This window comes from Suncus etruscus, chromosome 16 (assembly GCF_024139225.1).
Source record: "Suncus etruscus isolate mSunEtr1 chromosome 16, mSunEtr1.pri.cur, whole genome shotgun sequence".
NCBI lineage: Eukaryota > Metazoa > Chordata > Mammalia > Eulipotyphla > Soricidae > Suncus > Suncus etruscus.
Window position 1 is genome coordinate 72,346,347 of NC_064863.1, and position 24,855 is coordinate 72,371,201.

Consider the following 24,855-nt stretch of genomic DNA (forward strand, 5'->3'; position numbering starts at 1 on the left):
GATACTGAGACCAGTCCCTAGGGCAAGACACTGAGGTAATAAATTGAGAGACTTCAAGCATAGTATTTGCAGCAAAATTAGTTTAGTAAGACAGATACTGTATTTTCATTTACATGGAAAAATTTTAAATAAAAAACAAATCCAACTGAAGAATAAGTTGGTGGTTACCAGAAGTAGAGTAGGTGGTGGTTAGAGAGGGGTTTGGGTGGAAGTGATCAAAAGCTACAAACTTCCAGTTCTGTGATTATATCTGTAAATGTTTTAATGGCACAGAATGGTAATTTCATCCTTACCACATTACATATTTGAAAGTTGATAAGAGATATTAATTGTTCTCATCACAAGAAAATAAAATTGTGAAGAATACACAGTGGTGAATGTTAACTAATGTACAGTGGGATCATTTCACAGCATTTACTTCTTTCTCTCTCTTCTCTCTTTTTTCATTTTTCTTCCTTATTTCCTTTATTCCTTCATTTTCTTCTCCCCTCCTTTCTTTCTTCCTTCCTTCTTTCTCTTTCTTTCTTTCTTTCTTTCTTTCTTTCTTTCTTTCTTTCTTTCTTTCTTTCTTTCTTTCTTTCTTTCTTTCTTTCTTTCTTTCTTTCTTTCTTTCTTTCTTTCTTTCTTTCTTTCTTTCTTTCTTCTTTCTTTTTCTTTCTTTCTCTTTTTCTTTCTTTCTCTTTCTTCTTTCTTTCTTTCTTTCTTTCTTTCTTTCTTTCTTTCTTTCTTTCTTTCTTTTTCTTTCTTTCTTTCTTTTTTCTTTCTTTCTTTCTTTCTTTCTTTCTTTCTTTCTTCTTTCTTTCTTTCTTTCTTTCTTTCTTTCTTTCTTTCTTTCATTCTTTCTCTTCCTTCTTCTTCCTTCCTTCCTTTCTTCCTTCCTTCCTTCCTTTCTCTTTCTTTCTTCTTTTCTATCCTCCTTCCATTTTGCCTCCTCCTACTATAGTTAAGGCTTTTGTCTTATGTATGGCCAACCCAAGTTAGATCCCTGGTACCTTAAATGGTTCCCTGAGCCCACCAGGAGTAATTACTGAATGTAAGAGCCAAGAGTAACAGAGGTTACTTCTTGGGGTTGCCCCAAAACAAAAAAAATTAGTTTTAAACATTTTATTCTGGTCAGTTCCAAACTTATTCAAAGAAAAATAAATAATTAATTAAAAGTAGGACTAGAAATAAAGCTTTTCCATGTACAACTCATTTAATTTAGATATATTGACAATCTTGAGTTTATTTTAAAAGAAGCATATTGAATTTTACAGGAAGCAGAATTTTTATCAATGTATTTTATAAATTGTTTATACTGAAAGTCCTAGAACATACTCCATTACTTTTGCAAAGTCATGATTTGCAAAAAAGGCACTTACATACGATGGTAAACTCTAAGTAAGATTCAAAATAGATCTATTGCGTGAAACTCTATGAGCCAGAAAATAATGGAGGGATATAATACAAAAATTAATAAAATGAACACATCACCGAGAATACTCTAGCTAGATTAGTATTCAAATTCAACAGGGACAGGCAGCAGCTTAGAGAATGTATAGCCTTGAAACTAGTCTTAGAAGAAGCATTAAAGAAGAGTCTTTAAAAGGCAGACCAAACTCCTTAACACTTGGCATTGAACATGGCATTCAGTAAGTATGGTATTCAGAAGAATGGCACTTATGGAAGGAAGCAGTATTTAAAGACACAATCATTTTAAAGTATTTTATTCACTTTTAAATGGGATACCTTTGATAAAACACAACAAGAACTATATTTTTTCCTCCAAATCTTGGGAATTAAAAATACTATGAAGCCAAATAAAGCATTTGATTAGTTGAATTTATTTCAAAGATGTGAGGTGAGATATCACTGAACAGCAACAGAAGTTCATCCAAAACTTCTTTCCCCACAATGCGAATTTTATCTGTAGGAAAGGTGAATAAAAGAAATACAAATGAATGCACAGATTAGAATTAATTGTTTTCTTTTTTGTTTGTTTGTTTGTTTTTTGGTTTTTGGGTCACACCTGATGACGCTCAGGGGTTACTCTAGCTATGCGCTCAGAAGTCGCTCCTGGCTTGGGGGATCATATGGGACGCCGGGGGATCGAACCGTGGTCCGTCCTAGGCTAGCGCTGGCAAGGCAGACACCTTACTCTCAGCACCACCCAAGTTGGCCCCAGAATTAATTGTTTTCATCTTTCATATTATTATCTTGTTTTAAATGCTGAAGCTTTAACCTAAAGATGTTAATCAGTGGTAGAGTTACTACAAGTGTGAGGCCCTGGGTACAATCCCTGGCAGCCTAAGGGGTGTGGGAAAGAATAAAAGATAAAACTTTCATTCCATTTCTGCTCTAACACCAAATTGTTTAAAATTATAAATCTACATCAAATAATTGTCTTTAGTATAGTGCAATATATTGGGAATATCATAGCTACTAGTTAAATTCCAGTGTCTTTTAAGTTAGGATCTCATTATATTTTCTTCCTTGAAAGACGCTCAATAATTTATCCATGATATTTATTAAATGTCTACTTAAGGGCTGGAGTAATAGCATAGTGGTAGGGTGTTTGCCTTTCATGCTGCTGACCTCGAACGGACCCAGGTTTCATACCCGTCATTCTATATGGTCCCCTGAGCCTGTCAGGAGTGATTTCTGAGCACAAAGCCAGAAGTAATTCCTAAATGCTGCCAGGTGTGCCCCCCAAAAAAACCCCAAAACAACAAAAAAGTCTACTCAAAGCCAGGTACTGTTACTAGGAGTTGATGTTAACCAACATAATGCTCTATAATTGGCAGAAACATCATGCATCCTCAAATGTTAATGATATCAAACATCTGAAAGGTAAAAACATCCAAGACAACTTTGTTTTCCCATTGTAGAGGTAAGTATTTCTCAACAAAGACCCATATCTCTCCCCATTCCTAAGGGTCTCCCAGGATATTTTTTTTGTTTGTTTTTGGGCCACACCCGGTGATGCTCAGGGGTTACTACTGGCTGTCTGCTCAGAAATAGCTCCTGGCAGGCACAGGGGACCATATGGGACACCGGGATTTGAACCAACCACCTTTGGTCCTGGATCGGCTGCTTGCAAGGTGAACGCCACTGTGCTATCTCTCCAGGCCCCCAGGATATTTTAAGGCAATTCTGTGACAGGCAGTGCAGGGGTCCAGGAAGGGTCATAAGGGACCATGGTGGGAAATAGCTTCAGAAGCAGTAGTCTAGAGGACCAGATTAGTAAATCACTGTTGGATTAATTGAGTCCTACCTTTCTCAGTTTTTGTTCTCCACCCAAGGGTGTAATCTGGTGTGGGACTACTGGGTATTCATTCTCCACCCTAGAGTGTGGTCTGGTTCTTGCTAATAAAAATCCCAGGTATCAGGAAAGCTTGGTATTCATTCTCCTGTCTTCTCCCACTAACCTACCTGCCTCTTTGGAGAGGAAGGCTTGTGTTGGAATTCCTAAACCAATTTTTACCCCCTTTCACTGTATGGATTATTTCCTGCATCAGCATTTTCTTCCAGATTCGCATCTTCCCAGGTCCTGGTTTTGGAGTCTGAGTCTTCTTTCTCAAAGCACCACATTTCAATTCCCTTAGGGTTACTGTGCATTATATTTTAAGTCAAGTTCATAAAGTAGAACTTGAGAGAAATGCCATTGTAAAGAAAGAGAGGCAACGGTCAAGTCTCAGGAAGCAGGTGAAAAAGAAAAATCCTAGTTCTGACTCTCACTGAAAGTAAGTGAAGCCACTGAGTTGTTTTGGATGCTATTTAAAGCCATCAGAAGGCAAACAGACAGAGGCTTCTACAATGGTACTACGATGCCACATGTGGAGACATACTGTAAGCCAATGTCCATATTATAGATGAGTGCACTTCCTGATTAATCACTTTCGAAGATCTCTTGATAGATAGAATGTTTTCACAATATAGTAGTTTTTGAGTAAGATCAAAAGACAGGATTGAATCATTGCCCTCATGCGTCAGAGAAGTAAGAAGGATTGAGGAGTTAGAGATTATGACCTGGATTAGTTAGGAAATTAGATAAATGAGTAGCTGCCTAATTTCTACAATACAGTCCCCCAAAGACAGTGAATGACTGCTCTTTATAGTGGGAGCTTTGGGAATTGTCACCATTTTTGTTTTTGTTTTTGGGTCACACCCGGCGGTGCTCAGGAGGTACTCCTGGCTGTCTGCTCAGAAATAGCTCCTGGCAGGCACGGGGGACCATATGGGACAATGGGATTTGAACCAACCACCTTTGGTCCTGGATTGGCTGCTTGCAAGGCAAACGCTGCTGTGCTATCTCTCCGGGCCCAATTGTCACCATTTAAGGTTGTTAAAATAACTTCCCAACAATTTGGATTGTGGTATTTAAGAACAGATAACCAGGCATATCACATATCATCCTTAGTAAAGTATCTGAATTGGTAACTGTCGGTAATAGTGAAACTGTGAACTAAGTTTAAGGAAAAGAGTATTGTGGGGCTGAGTGATAGGTAGGGCATTTGGTAGGGCATTTGCCTTGCATGCAGCCTTCCTGAGTTCTATCCCCAGCATCCAATATGGTCCTCAGAGCCCACCAGGAGTAATTATTGAGCACAGAGTCAGGAGTGAGCCCTGAGCACCACTCAATATTTCACAGACAATAGAACAAATCATAAAATTCCTTCCTATCCAATTATACTTGGCCCTTTCAATAAAGGCATTGGAAAACTAACTTGTCTATCAAGTAGTTGATATAGGTTGAAAATTAAATATTACCTGCCCTTTAATGGTTTAGGGATATCTCATATATATCTGTACCAAAAAAAAAAAAAAAAAGGAAACTGCTTGAGAATTTGTTTTGATACTCTTTTTAAGAATTCCCACCAACAATGGGTGGTGTTCTTTATATGACTGAAACCCAAACACAATCATGTATGTAATCAAGGTGTTTAAATAAAAAAATAAATTAAAAAAAAAAAAAGAATTCCCACCAACTTACCAAGCACTTTTTAAAAAGCATTCATTGCTTTTCTTCTATCAATATCTCGCTTGAGTTGACAAAGGGCGCAGTTAGGGAAACATCCCATCACTAAGAAGTCATTACAAATAGATCCCTGTTTAAAAAATAAAGAAAACAAACAAATGAATTACCATGATGCCTATAAAGTCAAACAGTTCCCTTCATTAGCATAACTTTACAAACCTTTTTGCATGACTTTTTGCATGCAACTTCAGTGACAGTCTTTCTATTTCCCTAATGATTCAAGGAAGTGAAATATCCATAAAAATTACATTACAAATTGGGAACATAACTTGTTTGTTTGTTTGGTTTTTGGAACAGAGTCAGAGGTGCTCAGAGGTTATCTTAGTTCTGCACTCAGTAATCACTCCAAGAGCTCTGCCCACTCTGCCCAATATACTAGGTCTACAGCCCCAAACTTGAGTTTTCTTAATCAGTGTCTTTCCATAATATTGCACCATTTAAGATCCCAGCCTGAGCCCCAGAGCTCTATCTTTTTTTCTTGAATAGTTCCCTTTAAATTCCATGAAATGATGTATCCATTTTTATAAGATTATGAGTAATGCCAAACTAGGCATGTGAGGAAAGTGTCTTAGTTATTATAACTTTTCTTTAACCTAATCACTTACTTTTTAAAATGTTCGATTTGATCCAATTCCCAATTTACTACTGAATGTAGAAGTGAAAGAGAAAGGGGGGAAAATTAAGTAAATACAAGCTAGAAGTTCCTAAATGGTGAAATTTTAAGTGTTGTTTTTTCTTTTGCTTTCTTCCTTCCTTTCCCCCTGCCCCCTCTCTCTCTGTATCTCTCTCTGTCTCTCTCTGACTCTCTCTGTCTCTCTGTCTTTCTGTCTCTCTGTCTCTCTCTGTCTCTCTGTTTCTCTCTGATCTCAAGTCACTTGTCACCAAAGAGTTTTTTCATTGCTACAGTGACTTTGATTTTCATCTAGCAGAGCAAATATATGAGACAAAGACAGAACAACATGTATATATCTTTTTGGTCATACCAGTTGTGCTTAGGGATAAATTTTGGCTCTGCACCAAGTGACTACTCTTTATGGTGCTCGGGGAACCATAAGAAGTACCAGCGATCAAACCTGGGTTGACTGAGTGCAAGAGAAATGCCCTACCCACTGTACAATAGCTTTGATCTCAAGTTCAAGTAAAAGCCTTATGAGTGAGTGCCAGGGAGACTAGCATGTTGGAACAATGAGAATGTGAACGACTCCATGTTAAATCTCTGGCATGGCAAGGCTAGTGTGGACCAGATACACAACAATCAGACTGGTTGTTGTGCCCCAAAGAGTATAGCTCCTCCAAGGGCTGTAGAGAAAGCATAGCGGTATGGCATTTGCCTTGCATGTGGCAGACCTAGGAAGGGACTGGTTTGATTCCCAGCATCCCATATGGTCCCCTCAGCCTGCCAGGAGTAATTTCTGAGTGCAGAGCCAGAAGTAACCCCTGAGCACTGTTGGGTGTGGCCAAACAACCAACCAACAAATAAAAAAAAATAAAGCTTTAAAAAATAAAAGAGTATGGCTGTTATATATGAAAACATTTCCATAAGATTATTATGTTACTGATCCTACCCTAATCAATAATTGTGCCCTACCCTAGGGTGTGACCTGGCATTCTGCTCCCACCCTGGGGTGGTACCTGATTCTTTTGTATAAAAGCAAGGGTCTGTGGAAGGCAGGGGCTTTTTCTGGGGCTGATGCTGGGGCTTTTGCTTCAGCCTTATCCACTGAATAAAGATGATATCTTCAGAAGCTTGACTGCCTGTTAGCTTTATACCCGCCGCATTCACCTCAGAACCGCCGGCTGAACCGAGCTGGAGGAGAAAACCTCATCCTCCATCCCACCATCATCCAGCCCCATCAAGGGCTGACTTGCAACATATGGCTTCTTGGGCACTGACATTGAGCCAGTTGGCCAGGCTGAGTTATCCCAAAGTGTTCCCTGGTGCTCTGAACATGCTTTGGAGACACAGTTGTTGTTGTGTTTTTTTTTCCCTTTTCCAGTGCCAAGTATCAAACTAGAGCCTTAACACAAAGCAAGTGCTTTTCTGCTGAGTTACTTTCCCTACTGTCCCAAGCAAATAAGCAAATCTGAGATTCATCTAATGAAGGAATATTCTGTTTGAAGACTATTCTTCTTCTTCTTCTTCTTCTTCTTCTTCTTCTTCTTCTTCTTCTTCTTCTTCTTCTTCTTCTTCTTCTTCTTCTTCTTCTTCTTCTTCTTCTTCCTCCTCCTCCTCCTCCTCCTTCTTCTTCTCTTCCTCCTCCTTCTTCTTTTCTTCTTCATTTTTTTTGCCACACCCTGAGCCCCTCAGGGGTTACTCCTGGCTCTGTCCTCAGAAATTACTCCTAGCAGGCTCTGGAGACCATAATGTGATTTCCGGGATCAAACCCGGGTCAGTCATATGCAAGGCAAACAAACTACTCGCTGTGTTATTGATCCAGTTGTAACCTCTCTCTCTCTCTCTCTCTCTCTCTCTCTCTCTCTCTCTCTCTCTCTCTCTCTCTCTCTCTCTCTCTCTCTCTCTTTTTTTCCATTTTATTTCAAAATCTTGGATAGCTTCAATATCCAGATCATGGCAAAATCAGGGCATGTGTAAAATACCTTACTATACACATTAGATTCCCGAAAGGTGCCCAAAAGTATGGTAAAATTAACACTTCCATTACAGGAAATGTATGACACAAATAATACAAATAAAATGGTGAAAAGGTGCTACTGGTCTGTAAAGTACAGCTTTCGCTTCACAACCAGGAGTGGGCCTGGAAGGGCCAGTTATAACCTCTTATAATCTGGTATTTAATTCAGATTCCTTAACCTTTTAGCACCTATTTATTTTTAATTTTTACTCTTTATTTACTTTCCATTCTTTTTGTCTCTTCAATCTTCTTTAAGTCAACACTTAGTGAGTACATATCATATGCCACACAGAAGAAAATAGTCTCATTGAATAAGATCTAATTCTTGTTCTCTTTCAGCAGGTCCATACTTGTCTTTTACCTCCAAAAGTGTTTAAGAAAAAGATGCCAATATTGGGTGCTAAGAAAACTATGGAAACTTACAGTTTAGAAACAGGCACATCCTGGATCAAACCTGTTTCATATATGAATAGAGAATATAATACAGGGAGTATAAAGAAGATAAAACATTCCTTTGCCAGCGAGAGAAACTGATTTATTTTTCACTCAAGTTAATAATGATTAGAAATGCCTTCATGGGGCCCGGAGAGATAGCACAGCGGTGTTTGCCTTGCAAGCAGCCGATCCAGGACCAAAGGTGGTTGGTTCGAATCCCGGTGTCCCATATGGTCCCCCCATGCCTGCCAGGAGCTATTTCTGAGCAGACAGCCAGGAGTAACCCCTGAGCAATGCCGGGTGTGCCCCCCCCCCAAAAAAAGAAATGCCTTCATGAAAGCAACTCCTCCAAAAATATTCTACCGGGGGGGGGGGGTAAATATTCTGCTTGGATTTTTTATTTATAAAGATTTTGGTGTCAGGATTGAATCCTTGGCCCAGAATGTGTTTTACCACCAAACTTCATCCTTAGCCCCACCATTTTGGTGAATGAGGGCAGACATTTGACTGCTTCGGGAGCTCTGAAATTGGTGCTGAGGTTCAAGTGGTAGAGCTCAGGCCTGGAATGGATGAGGCTCTGGATTTGATCCCTGCCCAACACCAATAATAATAATAACAATAGTAATAATAATAATTATTATTTATAATAAATAAAGTAAAAATAAAATAATAATCAAATAAACCTCCAAACATTTTATTTATTTATTTATTTTAGCTTGGGGTCAAGGAGTGTTCAAGGCTTACTCTTGGCTCTGTACTTAGGGATCACTCCTGGTAGAGTTGAAGGACATTATGGGGTGCCAGAGATTGAACCTTGGTCAGCCAGGTGTGAGATAAGTGCACTACAAATCATTAATTTTAGGGGCTGGAGTGATAGCACAGCAGTAGGGTGTTTGCCTTGCACGCAGCTGCCCAGGACAGACCTGGGTTTGGTCCCCCAAGCCAGGAGCGATTTCTGGGCTCATAGCCATGAGTAATCCCCGAATGTCGCCAAATGTGGCCAAAAACAAACAAATGAAAAAACAAAACAAACAAACAAAACCCATTTATTTTAAAGAGGTTTTCTGAGGCAAGATTGATACTATAACTTGCTTGCATGTAGCTGACCTGAGTTCAATCCCAGGTCCCCATATGGACACACCCCATGTTGAGTATAATTAGAAGTATTACCTGAGTATAGAGTAATCCTAGCACCACATATAGAGTACAACTAGGAGAAATAGCTGAGAAATACCTGAGTGCAGAGTCAGTGAGTACAGAGTCAGGAGTAACTGCTGAGCATCACTAGGCTCAAGGCCCAACACAAACAAATAAAAAAAGGTTTTGGGTGCATTAGTTATAAAATAATAGGCTGAGAGAATCAATGAATAGATTATGGCACATTGCTGTCTACATAGAAAATCAAGATGGGAAAACCTAGAGATTTGGAATGAGAACAAATCCAAGGCCAAATACCATGATTGGCACATTGTGAGGTATCAAGTCTTTCTCACCCTAGTTTGTTCCTCTAAGGTGTTGCTGGTAATCTTTGCACCACAAAGGATAAATGCATAAATGAGCAAATATATATTTAAATAATGTTTGAGCACATAGTTTTTTAATCGTGCTGTAATTGTTCTTTTTCTCCTTTCCTGTCAGGACTGTGTCCTGGTAAAAGATGATAAGTTTGCTGTGTCTAGGAAGAAGAGGCAGAGAAGAAATGATGCTTTGTGGATATCTCATAAAAGTTTGCATAGATGTAAAAGGGAAACAAAATAGAGCCTGAATTATACAAATCAATCCTAGGAAGTATCGGACTTTATCTACCCCAATGAGGAAGGATAGAGATTAAAACCCTCTATAAATAAACTGATTAAATGTGTTCCAGGAAATGACCTTTCCTCACCATCTTAGACCTGACCATGACCTTAGCAATCACTTGCATTACTTCCTCATAACAGATGAGAAGTTGCCAAGTAACTTACCAGAGACCAAAGATTAGCTCTTTGACAAGCTGTTCCCAGAATTTTCCTAGAATCTAGTGAGCTGGCCCTTCTTCTCTGTGTATCATTTTGGGGTCTTAGGTTATTTGAGATTCTCTCCCATATTCCTATACATTATTCCATGTATATAGCTGTTGCAAATGATCTAAGCATGCACAGGTCCATTACACATTTAAGAATCTCTGTGTGTTATATTACCTGTGAGTCACACAAAAGAGAGTGACAGGTAATTCTATGAGCTGGCAGCTGAGCAAACATGGGAAAAAGTAGCCAGAGCCCCCAACACACACCTACCTTGAGAAAATAGCTCCATCATTTTCTGAGATAAGACCAAAATAATACCAGTTATTTATCCAGTGCTTAGTACTAGCCATGCCCTGTGCATTATCTCACTTGACTCGTACTATTTTATAGGGTGTGGGGGCCAAAGTGCAGTAGTATCATTAGAATTATTTTCCCATAGATGGTTGGATATGGAGACTATTATGCTAAGCAAAATGAGTCAGAGGGAGAGGGATAGCCATAGATTGATTGCACTATTTTGAGAGTATAAAGTGAGTTTTTTGGCAGTCTGAAATGAGGCTAAAAGAGAAAATTATTAGAAAAGAACATAAACTCGTGGTGGTAATAATGATAGTGCAGCAGGTAGGGCACTTGCCTTGCACACAGCTAACCTGAGTTCCATCCCTGGCAACCCCTCCACCCTCCACCCCCAGTTCCTCATTCATTTCCAGGAGTCATCCCTGAGTGCAGAACCAGAAGGAATCCCTGAGCACCACTGTGTGTGACTCCCAAACAAAACAAAATTCAAAGGCTCTCTAAGGTATCTCTAGAATCTGAAACAGTACTTGGCACATTCTCTGGTCTTGTAAACACCAGGCCCTGTGTGCTCAAGAGTCCCTGCTGAATGCATGGACACTGTTTCTAAAGCACAAAAGAGATAGATGCACCAGCTCGGAGTTGGTCACTCTCTATCCATATTAGTCCATATTAGGTTTGCTAAGACGGTCCCCCTCCCTGTAGATCTGCAGATCCCTTACGGTCTGGCTCTGAGCAAAGTCAAGAGCAGCTCAGGCCTGTTGCCAACCTCCATGCCCCACCTCCTCATTCAGGCAACCTTTTAGAGACCTATCAATTGGCTCAATCGAATGTCATTACTGAGCTCAAGAGTCACAGACACCTTGAGTGGCTGCATTCAGGACCGAAGTGGGGGAAGATAAGTGTCGAACTCTAAAGACAAGATGGAAGGGATGCAGGGTGTAAGAGGCGGGGCGCTCCATCCATAGGACACTCCCGGGGACTCACCGGGATGCCATAACGGGTCCGGTACAGGGTCCTCATGGCCACGCTGGCCCCGCAGAGGCAGCATTCGTCCATGTCAGAGGCGATCTGACACGAAAGGCACAGCGCACAGAAAGTCCCGCAGAGACCTGGGCACAGGGAGACACACACGAAGTCGTCAGAGGCCTTAGGCTTTCCAGCTGCCCTTCTCTGCTTGGCAGAGAAGGCTTGCTTGCCCTGGCACTATCTCTCTGACCCCCAAATCTGCCTACTTCTGAAATGGAAAATAACAAGAGCTCCAGGACCATCGCTGAAAACCAGAAACCAGAGTCAGCACTACAGGAACGGAAACAGTGAGCAGAAGACATCCTGGGAAAAGGTTCCAAGGCACAGTGACTCGAAGGAGAACTTTATTTATTTATTTATTTATTTATTTTTGCTTTTGCTTTTTTGTTTGTTCGTTTTTGGGCAAAACCCGGTCCTCCTCAAGTTCCACTTGGCACTCAGAAATTATTCCTGGCAGTGCTGAGGCCCAGATGGGATGATGGGTATCAAACCCAAGTATGTGCAAGGCAGCGCCTTCTTGGCTATACTATTGTTCTGGCCTTGAAAGCTAGGTTGTTTTTTTTTATGTAAAATATGATTTTAAAAAAGTGTCTTCTACTATTTTGAAATGAATTCAGGAGAGTCCATTGTGTAGAGGACAAATAAGGCTCTTTGAGAAGCTAAATCCATTCCAATGGGCTGAAAATCAGAAATGAAAGGCATAAAGGATGATACTTCTTCCAGTGGGTACTGTGGTAGGAAGGAAGAGATCAACTGTACTTACAAACCCCTAGGTCACTGAAGCAGTCGCATAAGCCTGTCTGCCAGTCACTGCTCATAGAGTTGCTCATGGCAAAGCCTGGCTGAGTGACAATTGGATTCATGTTTCAGGATAAGTTCAAATCAGCACTTCCTGTGAAAAGGAAAAAAAAGTCCAAAAAGTAGTGAGCATTTAAATCTGTCATCTAAAGAGGAGATTGGCACCTGTTCAGAAGACATTTCATGGCCTCTCTCTCTCATGGAACTGGGATGGTTATATTCAACTTACTTCAACTAATCTTTTCAACAATATATTTTACCAGGTGAAACTCTGTTAAGAGGCTTTAAATTTTCATAGAAAAATCCAGGGGTGGTGGCGAGAGTGGTGGCACAAGTGGTAGGGCATTTGCCTTGCACGTGCTAACCTAAGAAGGACCGCTGTTCAATCTCCCATCGTTCCATATAGTCCCCCAAGCCAGGAGCGATTTCTGAGCGCATAACCAGGAGTAACCCCTGCATCACCAGGTGTGACCCAAAAACCAACCCCCCCCAAACCACAAAACAAACAAACAAAAAAACCCAGGGGTAACTAAAAGCTTTATCTTGTCACTAAACCAGGTAGTCCTGTTACTCTTTGTATTTCAGCCAGCAGGTAAGTCTCAGAAACCTTACCTAGAAATTGTGCTTTTACTCTGGGTTCATTAGTAAGGAAGATTGACACTGGTGTAGGAAAGGTCCTGCCTTATTGTATCTTTGAAATTCAACTATGAAGGACTGTAGATCACAATTGTTTCAATAAAAAAAAAATTGTGCTGGGCCGGGCGGTGGCGCTAAAGGTAAGGTGCCTGCCTTGCCTGCGCTAGCCTTGGACGGACCGCGGTTCGATCCCCCAGTGTCCCATATGGTCCCCCAAGCCAGGAGCTACTTCTGAGCACATAGCCAGGAGTAACCCCTGAGCATTACCGGGTGTGGCCCAAAAATAAAAAAAAATTTAAAAAAAAAATTGTGCTTTCATAATGATGCACATCAAAATCACTCAACTGTAACTGCTGACCTGAGATGCCTTATTTAAGTTTTAGATCCTGCTCACACCTCAGACTTCCCTGGGCCATTTGCAAGAGACCCTCTCTCTGCTTTTATTCTGATCTTCACTTTCTCTTTCAAATCTTCTCCTAGTATATTGCTAGGGAATGTGCTTGTCAAAGGTACCACAATGTTTTCTGTGTAATCCCAGTAGTAATCCTGGAGCATCACCAGGTATGGCCCCCAAACAAACAAAAAAAACAAACCAAGCAAACCTCCGCAGATCCTTGATTCAGATTCAATAGCTAAAGGTAGACCTTGGATATCAAATTTGTAAGGGGAAATTCTGATACAGCCTGTTCTGGCAATCACCTTTTATATCATTTCATTCTTTTTTTTAAATTTTTTATTGATCTTTTTGGCCATTCATCATTACTCTGTTCTTTGTCCTGACTGATTTTGTCTGTTCTGAAATCCAGCTGACTTTGATCTACCACCCACAGAGTGTCCATGTAGAAGCACAAAAACTCAAAGCAATAATAAAAGACAGGGCACTTTGAACTGCCTGAGAATGGTACTCCTGATTTGTATTATTAAGAACTTACTTTACTATACAAAAGACAAACCACCTGACTAAGATAACAATCTAAGTCCAGTTAAATCACACCAAGACTTACGCTTGAAATGGTAAGGTCGGGGCCGGGCGGTGGCGCTGGAGGTAAGGTGCCTGCCTTGCCTGCGCTAGCCTAGGACGGACCGCGGTTTGATCCCCCGGCGTCCCATATGGTCCCCCAAGAAGCCAGGAGCAACTTCTGAGTGCATAGCCAGGAGTAACCCCTGAGCCTCACAGGGTGTGGCCCAAAAACAAAAACAAAAACAAACAAACAAAAAGAAATGGTAAGGTCTAGATCAATATTTAACTAGAACCTGAATGAAGGTCTTTCTCTTCAGTTGAGAGGATAATGATATTGCTGCTGATAAGGGAGAACATATGGCTCTCTGGTATTTCAAATTATTATTGATGACTGTAAAGTAGTAATGGCTGAAACACAGTTCTATCTCACGCTTCACCTCTAACTCCTTTACAATCTCCCAGATACTGATAAGTATGGGTAGGTCTTCTACAAGGCTAGAGAACAAAGAGAAAGAAACAGAAAATATATCAAGAGATCAAGTTCAAGGCTGGGATGTGATCTTAGTTCTCTGCAGCATCAATATGCTTTTTCTTCTTTGAACTTTCTTAATTGCAAATATGGAATTTGACCAGTACAAGATTAAAAGGCAAGCCATTCCCAATATTCATTCTCAAATGAAATTTGGAATTATAGAAACCTAGAAAGTTTAAGAATAGTCTTTTTTTGTTTTGTTTTTTCGGGCCACACCCATTTGATGCTCAGGGGTTACTCCTGGCTATGCGCTCAGAAATTGCCCCTGGGTTGGGGGGACCATATGGGATGCCGGGGGATCGAACCGCGGTCCTTCCTTGGCTAACGCTTGCAAGGCAGACACCTTACCTCTAGCGCCACCTCACCAGCCCCAGTTTAAGAATATTCTTTTTCTTTTACATTTTTAAAATAATTTTATTATACAGATAACATATAGCTAAGCTACCTTTCTCATAAAACAATCATCCATCCATATAATGAGGTCTTTATTATGACTTAATTTGAGTGGCTATAGTAGTATCAAATCTATTTTAAATCCTTCTCACAATCAAAAATAAACAGTTGTGCCTCAAACAAAGAAGGATGATTTTCTTCTCTGAAAAACCTTTCTTTTTTTAAATTTTTTTCTTTATTTAAACATCTTGATTACATAAATGATTGTGATTAGGTTTCAGTCATGTAAAGAACACCCCCTTCACCAGTGCAACATTCCCACCACCAATGTCCCATTTTTTTTTTTTTTTTTTGGTTTTTGGGCCACACCCGTTTGACGCTCAGGGGTTACTCCTGGCTATGCGCTCAGAAATCGCCCCTGGCTTGGGGGGACCATATGGGACACCGGAGGATCGAACCGAGGTCCGTCCTACGCTAGTGCTTGCAAGGCAGACACCTTACCTCTAGCGCCACCTTCCCGGCCCCCAATGTCCCATTCTTAACCTTTTGTGTATGTACATCTTTTTACCATCATGGAACATGTCACAGAAAAACTTGGCCTGGACCCTGGTTGAGAGAACCCAAAGGACTGAACTTCATGCTTTGCATGTGGGAGCCAAGGATTCAATCCCTAATACCACATGATGTCCCACCCCCTCCAGCACCATTGAGCACAGTCATGAGTAGCCCCTGAACACTGCTGGATGTAATTCTAAAACAAACAAATATATTGCTCTAAAGTATCACAATATGGCTTAGATAAATGTTTTTCATTCAAATGTTATTTTAACTTCAGAAGTGGGGATAACTGGAGACATTGTCACGACTGCCCATCTAGTAGGTGGAGGTCAGAAAGTTGGATAATTTTCTACCAAGTACAAACAAGAATGTTTCACCAAATGTTGACCAATGCTGAAGTGAGAAGTGGTGGTTAGAGAACATGAAAAATGTTAGGAGGCGTGAGCATTAGAAAGGAGTCTAAGGCTGTTCCAATTTCAGCAGATTCAGAATAGTGTCCCTGTGAGGAATGAACTTCTTAGTTCAGAACTTTTCAAAAGGCTGGGCTGTAAAGCCAGAACCATGGGGAGAGCACTTGCCTAGGATGTGTGTGACCCAGATTTGATCCTTGATAGACCCTGGTTTCCCAGCACCTCCAGGAGTGATTCCTTAGAAGATCTAAGAGTAACCCCTGAGCATTACAGTTGTGTCCCCAAAATAAAACAAAAAACCCAAACAAAACCCCTAGAAGTGTCCAAAACTCAAGTTCTGGAACCTAGGCAGGCCTGACTGTCTCCACTACATTTGCTCACACCCTATTCTGAAATTTCCAAGTTCAGTTCCTCCCTTCTCATTCCTCAGAATGAACCCCTTAGCTCTTCCTTTCTCCTTTTGGTCCCAAATAGGCATTTCAACCTAGATAGTTCCACTATTATTTTTTTTTAATTTAAAATAAATGTTGATGTATAATAGTCATAAAGTGTAGACATTCTGATCATGATCCTATCATTTTTTAAAGGAGGAGAGAGCATATTTTTGGCTTGAATTGGCTGTATTCATTAAACAAACACCTACTGGCTGTTCTACCATTTTGGCTCCAGTCGATGAATTGTGTTTTTTTTTCTTTTGGTTTTTGGGTGATGCTCAGGGGTTACTCCTGGCTATGCGCTCAGAAGTTGCTCCTGGCTTGGGGGACCATATGGGACGCCAGGGGATCGAACCGCTGTCAGTCCAAGGCTAGCGCAGGCAAGGCAGGCACCTTACCTCTAGCGCCACCGCCCGGCCCCTAGTCGATGAATTTTTGCAAGGTAAACAGTTCTTGTAATTAGTCATAGTTTAGGGATTGGACTATTAGCAGCTCAGTAGCCTCCTTGATCCTCACCAAAAATCTAACTCTCTGCGAAGAAGCCACCTCTACTCTGTCTTCTAGCATTCGTGGCTAGTTTTGCTAGGATGAGCGTTATATGCCATCTTTAATTATACTCATTATTTTTATATTTGCATCTAATTTATTTTGCTTAAAATTGAAATTGTGAGTCAGCCATATGCTGTGTACAAGATTCATGCCTTCTCTTGCTGTCTAATATCCCATCACATAATTCATTTATCCTTAGTACTATTGTAATGACTCCATTTGAGATTTTTATCAGTAAATTGATGAAATTGTTTACAAGCAGTCACCGCCATCATTTTGTTGCCACAGGTAGCCTACACATTGAATTTGGGAGGAGTGTTGGCAATCAGCACTACTCACTAAGCAGCATGGCCCTTAGAAACTAAATGTAACCACTGGGTGATTGACAGCTACCCCCGCAGAACCCATGTTTCTCTAACTTGAAAGGCCTGTAATGTGACTCCACCCTGGATTTAGGTGTATCTACCTGAGACCCACCCATTCCTGGTAGGGGTCTTGGGAACCAGATATTACGTGTAACCTTACCTACAAGACCCCTCCGATTCCTGGGAGTGGTCTTGGGAAGGTTATATAAGGCCTTGGACCCAGGGGATTAGGCCTTTTGGTCTTTTGCAGGGATAGAGGTTGGAGGTGACATGGATGAAAGAAGTAATATGCAGGGCAAGGTAAGGATGACATGCATAAATGGTTAGCAGCCACATCTGTTGGCCAGGGCAATAAAGATGTTATCTCTCTGGAAGCCTGCCTGTGAGTGAGTTCAATACCTGTCACTTTCCTGGACCCAGACCTGTCAGTTAATGGGGGAATGGAGCACTTGGCCCGGGTCTAAGGACAAAGGCCTCCATCTACCATCCAAGCCCATCATAAGGACTGCTTTTCTACACTGTACACCTTGTTATTTTATTGCATGAACCAAGACCCTCCTCTCAATGAGAACACCCTTATGTACAAATCCTTGAATACACATGTTTGTAGACATTGATCTGTCTGACAGTCTGTTAGAAAATTGGATGTCATTCTGTTTATAGAAGGCAGTTTCTTTGTGGAACAAGGAAGGCACAAATAAGTCCAAATATGCAAAAAATTAACCTTCAGTATAGTAATGGAAAGTGCTCATCTGCCTGTATATCTTCAGCATAGTTAATAAAACTTATACTCTGACCAAGGCCCTGAAGCTAAGTGGAGGTAAATCAGTTAATGTCTACACAGACCTTATGTGTATTATCTTGGTCCTACATGTTCATGCTACCACATGCCAAAGAAGATTTCTAACTGCAGAGAAGAGTTCCAATAAAGATACCTCTCAGATACTTAAACAATTCAAAACCAAACATCTACCTACAAATGTGACAGCTATGTTTTGCAGAGGTTATCTATGAGATAATAATGAGGGGCAGATTAGGGGATGTCAAAATAGTAGCTAAGGAGCTGGAGAGATACTGTGGATGAAGCATTGAACAACCTTTGAGCATTGCTAGGGGAGGCAAATAATTTTTAAAAGAGCCACTAAAAGGAACAGCCAATTAATTCAGTGATGGCATTAATCTTTCAACAGATTGAAGGAACATTTTGTCCTTCTGTACAAAGAAGGAACAATCTTGAACATTAGTAGAAGGATACAAAAGAAAATATGGCAGCTCTGAAACACTCAGCATTGGCTCTAATCTCTCCCATGAAAAGGTATCAAATGCCCACATGACTCTTGTCATTTAGGGAGGGACAAACTCTGAATCTTCTGTCATTTTGACTTTACAGGATAAAGACTGAAAATTATGGAAAGGATCTACTGAAGTGGTAAAATCTATGATTGTAACAATGGACAGGAAACTCAACCTCCAAAGTTAATCAGTAGTGCACAAAGACATTACATAGATCCCAAAGAGGACTGGCAAACAGATTTTGCTCAGTTATACCCACATGGGTTTCAAACACTTACTGGTCCACCTTTTCCAGATGTAGCTTTCACTCATCATGACTAAGAGAACTAAATAACAAAGGCCATTCATTCATTCTCCAGAAAATAATGTTCAGCTTTGGGCTATCTCAATGTTTACAAAGTGATAATGGCCAATGGCTCTCTTTACTTCAGAGGTAACCTAGCAGATGACAAAGCACCTAGGAATTAAGAGAAAGTAGCTGGAGGCTGAAATGATAGCACAGTGGGGAGGACTTTTAGATCACCAAAACAATCTATGAGACACTAAAACTATCCCAACAATTGTACTTACCTCAAAGATAATGTAAACCGAATCAAGATTAAAAATAGAGAAACACATGGATAGCTACTCTTTGACAATCAATCCTCCATGATCAGTATTTCACCAATAAGGGTTATTTAGAACTGGACTGCAGTAAGGCTGATCCTTAGCAAGAACCTGAGTAGATTCTCAAATTAGATTGGATAGTATAAATAAGGAAAGGTCCACAGAAGAAAAGACACATGAGGCAAGTGTATTGTTGTAAATAATAAAGAGTTCAACCAGGATGCCTGGATAGAGGATTATTTAGAGCAATGGAGGCGGTTAGTGACCATCCTGATTCAACATTCAGTTATATTAAAAGCACATGGAAAAGCATGTTTTCTCCTCAGAAACCAGTTCTGGGACCTTTTAGAAAATTATTCGTGTGAATTTATGAAAAAAATCAGCCAATTTATGGTGAAATGAGATTTAAATAATTTACTTAATGCAGACCAATCGTGTTTTGTTAAGCTGCACATCTGGGAATGCACTAATAAATTGCATCGGACTATGAACCTATAACTTGTGCTATCACTCATTTTAAGAGAAAAAGAGTTCCTGATAATTAAAGAAGAAAGCATTGTATCACTTTTAATATTAGTGTGTTTAAAGGAACTAGTCCAAATTTCTTCTACAAATTCTCTCTCCTTTGTAGTGTTTTGAGTTTTGCTATCAGAATGAACTTTGCAAGTGGAGAGCTATAATTAAAATCTCAAAGTCCTGGAACAGTTTGATATTAAGTGTTATCAAAACCCACTGATTTTGTGATAATGTGATAATGAACAATGAATCAACACACTCTGGAGTCTAATAATAAGTAATGCTACTTCCTGGTTTCTGCTCTAAAGAATTGTAATACAAAACTCAAGAAAAGATAATAAGTTGACTTTTTAAAAATGTCCATCACATGGACCCATCCAGATTATGATCAATTGTCTTAGGAGAAGCAAGACAGTCGCCTTTAAAATGGGTATATTTAGAGGCTGGAAAGATAGCACAGTGGTAGGGTATTTGCCTTGCATGCAGCCAATCCAGGACAAACAGTGGTTTGAATGCCGGCGTCTCATATGGTACCCCGAGCCCCAGGAGCAATTTCTGAGTGCAGATCTAGGAGTAACCCTTGAGGGCTGCTGGATGTGATACCCCCAAAATAATAAAATAAAATAAAATGGGTATGTTTAACCCTTCCCAGGTGATCCAAAGTGCAGGAAGGGTTGAGACTCACTGCATATAGGGGGTCTATCCACAATGATGATTTCAATAGCCAAATAATGGAGTTTAAGTCTTTCAGACAAACATTTAAAAACATATATTTTTATTAAAATTTTAAATTCTCCCCATCAGTTAACATTTAGTTTTTGTTTGGAATGTGTGTGGCGTGACTGGGTGGTGGGAGGTTGGCAGTGTTTAGGGCTAACACTTGACTCTGTGCTCAGGAGGCCATATGAAGTGCCTACAAGATTTCTTAGTGGAGTAAATAAATGGATATACATCAATAATATTAGGGGCTGGAACTGTAGTTGCCTTGCACACTCCTGATCTGGGTTTGATTCTCATCATCCCATATGGTCCCCAGAGCCTGCCAGGAGTGATTTTTGAGTGCAGAGCCAGAGCACTACAGGGTATGACCCAGAAAACAAAACAAAACATTAAAATAACAATGTCAGTAACACAGGACAGAATAGATAGTACAGACGGCAGGGTACTTGCTTTGCATGTTGTAGACCTGAGTTCAATCTTCAGCACCACACACTAAGTGCAGAGCTAGGGATAAGTCCTAAGAAGAGCCAGGTGTGGCCCACAAACAAAAATTAACACCCCCAAATGTTTTTTTTTTTTTTTTTTTTTTGGTTTTTGGGCCACACCCAGCGGTGCTCAGGGGTTACTCCTGGCTGTCTGCTCAGAAATAGCTCTTGGCAGGCACGGGGACCATATGGGACACCGGGATTTGAACCAACCACCTTAGGTCCTGGATCGGCTACTTGCAAGGCAAACGCCACTGTGCTATCTCTCCAGGCCCTCCCCTAACCGGAGAGATAGCACAGTGGTAAGGCATTTGCCTTAGACGCAGAAGGATGGTGGTTTGAATTCCGGCATTCCATATGGTCCTCCGAGCCTGCCAGGAGCGATTTCTGAGCATGGAGCTAGGAGTAACCCCTGAGCGCTGCCAGGTGTGACCCAAAAACCAAAAACAAACAAACAAACAAAATTATAAAGACAGGGGCTGGAGCCATAGCACAGAAGGGCATTTGCCTTGCCTGAGACCAACCCAGGATGGACCTCAGTTCGATCCCTGACATCCCATATGTTCCTCCAAGCCAGGAGTGATTTCCGAGCGAATAGCCAGGAGTAACCCCTGATTGTGACCTGGTGTGGCCCCCAAAACAAACAAAACAAAACAAAATCATGAGGACAATACTAAGGAAAAAAATGCATCTTTTTGCTTTTGAACTGATGTATCTTTATGTAAACCTCTGTGTAAATCTAAATAGTCTTATCATTACAATGATATATATTTGCTCATGTAACTCATCCCTGATAGAACAACTATATGTCCCATTATTATATGCAAAAAGACGAGACTATTCAACAAAACTAATATCCACTTAGGACACAACAAAGCAATTAGAAATAATTAATTATCTTTAATCTGATAACATATAAAAAATTAGCTAGTATCACAAAAATATTTAAGAACTAAAATTGCTACCATTCATAAATTACTCAAAAAATTTTTAAAAAGTACAATATTCAACAAGCTATGGGATCCAACGATAAATAGAATACTTTCTATTTTTACTGCTCTGATAGGGCTATCATATTTAAAATTTTATGTGTGCTCTTCATATATCATCTAGAATCATATTTAACAATTTGTTTAACATGTACAACAAATACACACCCATTTGTGCAGTTAGAAAGTATATATATATATATATACAATATTTTAGTTTACACAAAACATAAATATCTAGCTCAGAGAGCAGATATTCTGATGATGACATGGGAGGCATCGTTCAGAAGACACTGTTATTTTTGCAAATATCTTTTTTTTTTTTTTTTTTTTTTTTTTTTTTTTGTGGTTTTTGGGTCACACCCGGCAGTGCTCAGGGGTTATTCCTGGCTCTGTGCTCAGAAATTGCTCCTGGCAGGCACGGGGGACCATATGGGACGCCGGGATTCGAACCGATGACCTTCTGCATGAAAGGCAAACGCCTTACCTCCATGCTATCTCTCCGGCCCCTATTTTTGCAAATATCTTAATACACATGCTTTGTCCCTGTATTTGGATGCTGTTTCATGTGGTCACTCCTGAATATATCATAATTTCCTTAAGTATAGAGAAGATTTCTTCCTATTTTGAAATTCTAGTCTGCAATAGGAACTCATTTAGAGGAACCCCAAAAAGAGGGAGAGGACTGGAGAGAAGTGGGTCTAACTTCTGAATTGACGAGAAATGGGTCTCTCCATGCATTCTGATCTTTGATTATATCCACAGAATAGCAGTCCTATAACTACTTCAAATTTTAAAACTTAAGTAAAAGAGCCAGAAGACCTTTGAAGTACAGGTTTGTACTTAATTAGCATTTATTTTACTGTGTGTTTTTATGGGGCGGGGGGGCAAGGCAACAGCCTGTGAGACTCAGGTTAACTTCTGGCTGTGTTCTGGGATCATTCTGGTAGTGCTTGAGGAGACCATATATGGTCCTAAAAATCAAGCTATGATTGGCTGCATGTAAGGAGAGTAGCTTAATTACTGTAGCCATCTTTCCACCTCAGGTCTATATTTTAAATTTTGCTGCACTTTAAATTAAAATTGTGGGCTTAAGATGACTTAACTGGGGGCCGGGAAGGTGGCGCTACAGGTTAGGTGTCTGCCTTGCAAGCGGATGGACCGCGGTTTGATCCCCCGGTGTCCCATATGGTCCCCCCAAGCCAGGGGTGATTTCTGAGCGCATAGCCAGGAGTAACCCCTGAGCTTCAAATGGGTGTGGCCCAAAAACCAAAAAAAAAAAAAAAAAAAAGATGACTTAACTGATGAGTCAACATAGGTATAACTGGGATTGCCTTCTGTAACAAACTACTGAAATGACTTGGTTGATTCTATTTATTTATTTATTTATTTTTGGTTTTTGGTTTTTGGGTCACACCCGGCGCCACTCAGGGGTTACTTCTGGCTTTATGCTCAGAATCACTCCTGGCAGGCTCAGGGGACCATATGGGATGCTGGGATTCGAATCACTGACCTTCTGCATGCAAGGCAAACACCTTACCTCCAATGATATCTCTCTATTTAAAAAAATCTTTTTGGTAAACAGTCAATCTTGTTAAATGCTTTTAAATTTTGTTTTATGGAGTACGGAAGAAAGAGTTCCCTCCACAATGTGGGTGGATATAAAGATTATGTACAGCAGTAGGACTTTTGCCTTGCACAAGGCTGACCCAGGACAGACTCAGGCACGATCCCTGACAACCCATATGGTCCCCCAAGTCTTCCAGGAGCAATTTCTGAGCAAAGAACCAGGAAAACCCCTGAGCGCCGATGAGTGTGGCCCCAAAACAAAACAAAACAAAACAAAAGAAAAAAAGATATTCGGTCTTTGGCTCTAAAGTCAAAAGTCAAAACTTACAAAATACCCGGACAGGAGTGGTGGTGCAAGCGGTAGGCTGTTTGCAAAAAGAAAAACAAAACAAAACAAAACAAAAACAAAAACAAAACTCAACAACTTACAAAATACTGATTTTGGGTGGTATCTATAATCTATAACTTTAACAAGTCCTATCCAATACCTGATAAGACAATGGTACAGTCACTAACATGCACTGTAGTATAATCGGGCCTCAAAACTTCAAGACCGAGAATAGTACAGTGGATAAGGCATTTTGTTTGAATTGAACACCAGAGTGTTTCCTAACAACAGAGCCAGGAGTAACCCCTGAGCACCGCTGCATTATGGCTCAATAACAAAAACTTCTAATAATAAACTTCAAAGTGACTGACACAGAAATGATAGCTCCCCACTAGCACAGTTCATTCTGATAGCAAAACTCAAAACATTACAAAAGAGAGAGAGAATTTGTAGAAGAAATCTGGGCTTATTTCCTTATTAAAGGCAATACAATGGTTTCTTCTTTAATTATTAGGAACTTTTGTCCCCTCTTAAAAAGTGTCTTTTGGGCCAGAGCGAAAGCACAGCGTTAGGGCATTTGCCTTGCACGCGTCCAACCCTGGACAGACCCCCAGTTCGATATGGTCCCTTATGGTCCCCTGAGCCTTCGAGGAGTGATTTCTGAGCGCAGAGCCATGAGTAAACCCAGATCACCTCTGGTTGTGCTCCCTCCCAAATGAAACAGGAAAAAAAGTGTTCTTCTAGTAGCTCAGTTTCAAAGAAACACTAAAGCTGGATCTATTCCTTATCGTAGGGACTGCTCAGAATCACTATCCTCAATTTTGTTTAAAAGTCTTTTGAAAGTTGCTGGCGCTGTAGCACAGTGGAAGGGTGTTTGCCTTGCACGTGGCTGCCCATGACGGGCCATGGCTTGATCACTGGCGCCATATGGTCCAGTGAGCCAGGAGCAGTTTCTGAGCGCAGAGCCAAGAGTTACCCCTGAGCGTCACCGGATGTGCCCCCCCCCCAATAAAAAAAAGTCTATTGCAAGGTTTATTGCATCTTAGATTTTAGGAAACTTCACCGAGGCAAATGATTAATACCTACCATCTAAGTCTACTTTGGATCAATCATAAGGGTTAGTTCCTCTGGGTAACATTTACATATCTATAACCAACACAACTCATTCATTATTCTTTAAAACTAAATTTTCTTTTGAAAGATGAAGAATGAGAAAAAGGATAGGTTTGCAACACCGAAAGGCGTTCTGCACTGCAAGAATACTTACCCTACCTAAGTTCCTCAGAGGCAGAGAGGCAG

The 24,855-nt window shown here is 40.4% G+C and overlaps 1 protein-coding gene across 1 annotated transcript; it reads right to left on the reverse strand.

Moving 5' to 3' along the window:
- Positions 1-4,982: 4,982 nt before the first annotated feature.
- On the reverse strand, positions 4,983-11,656 carry LOC126032204 (placenta-specific gene 8 protein-like). The gene is made up of 3 exons (XM_049789880.1): positions 11,605-11,656; positions 11,373-11,497; positions 4,983-5,087 (listed from the first exon to the last, which is right to left on the reverse strand). The coding sequence occupies exons 1-3, from the start codon at positions 11,654-11,656 to the stop codon at positions 4,983-4,985; spliced, it is 282 nt and encodes a 93-aa protein (XP_049645837.1).
- Positions 11,657-24,855: the final 13,199 nt, after the last annotated feature.

Coding starts and splice junctions, on each gene's coding strand:
- LOC126032204 (XM_049789880.1), bottom strand. CDS start 11,656: ATGGTCCTGGAGCTCTTGTTATTTTCCATTTCAGAAGTAGGCAGATTT. Junction 11,498..11,604: donor AGAAGTAGGCAGATTTGGGG/GTCAGAGAGATA, acceptor CCCTGTGCCCAG/GTCTCTGCGGGACTTTCTGT. Junction 5,088..11,372: donor GGACCCGTTATGGCATCCCG/GTGAGTCCCCGG, acceptor TTTTTTAAACAG/GGATCTATTTGTAATGACTT.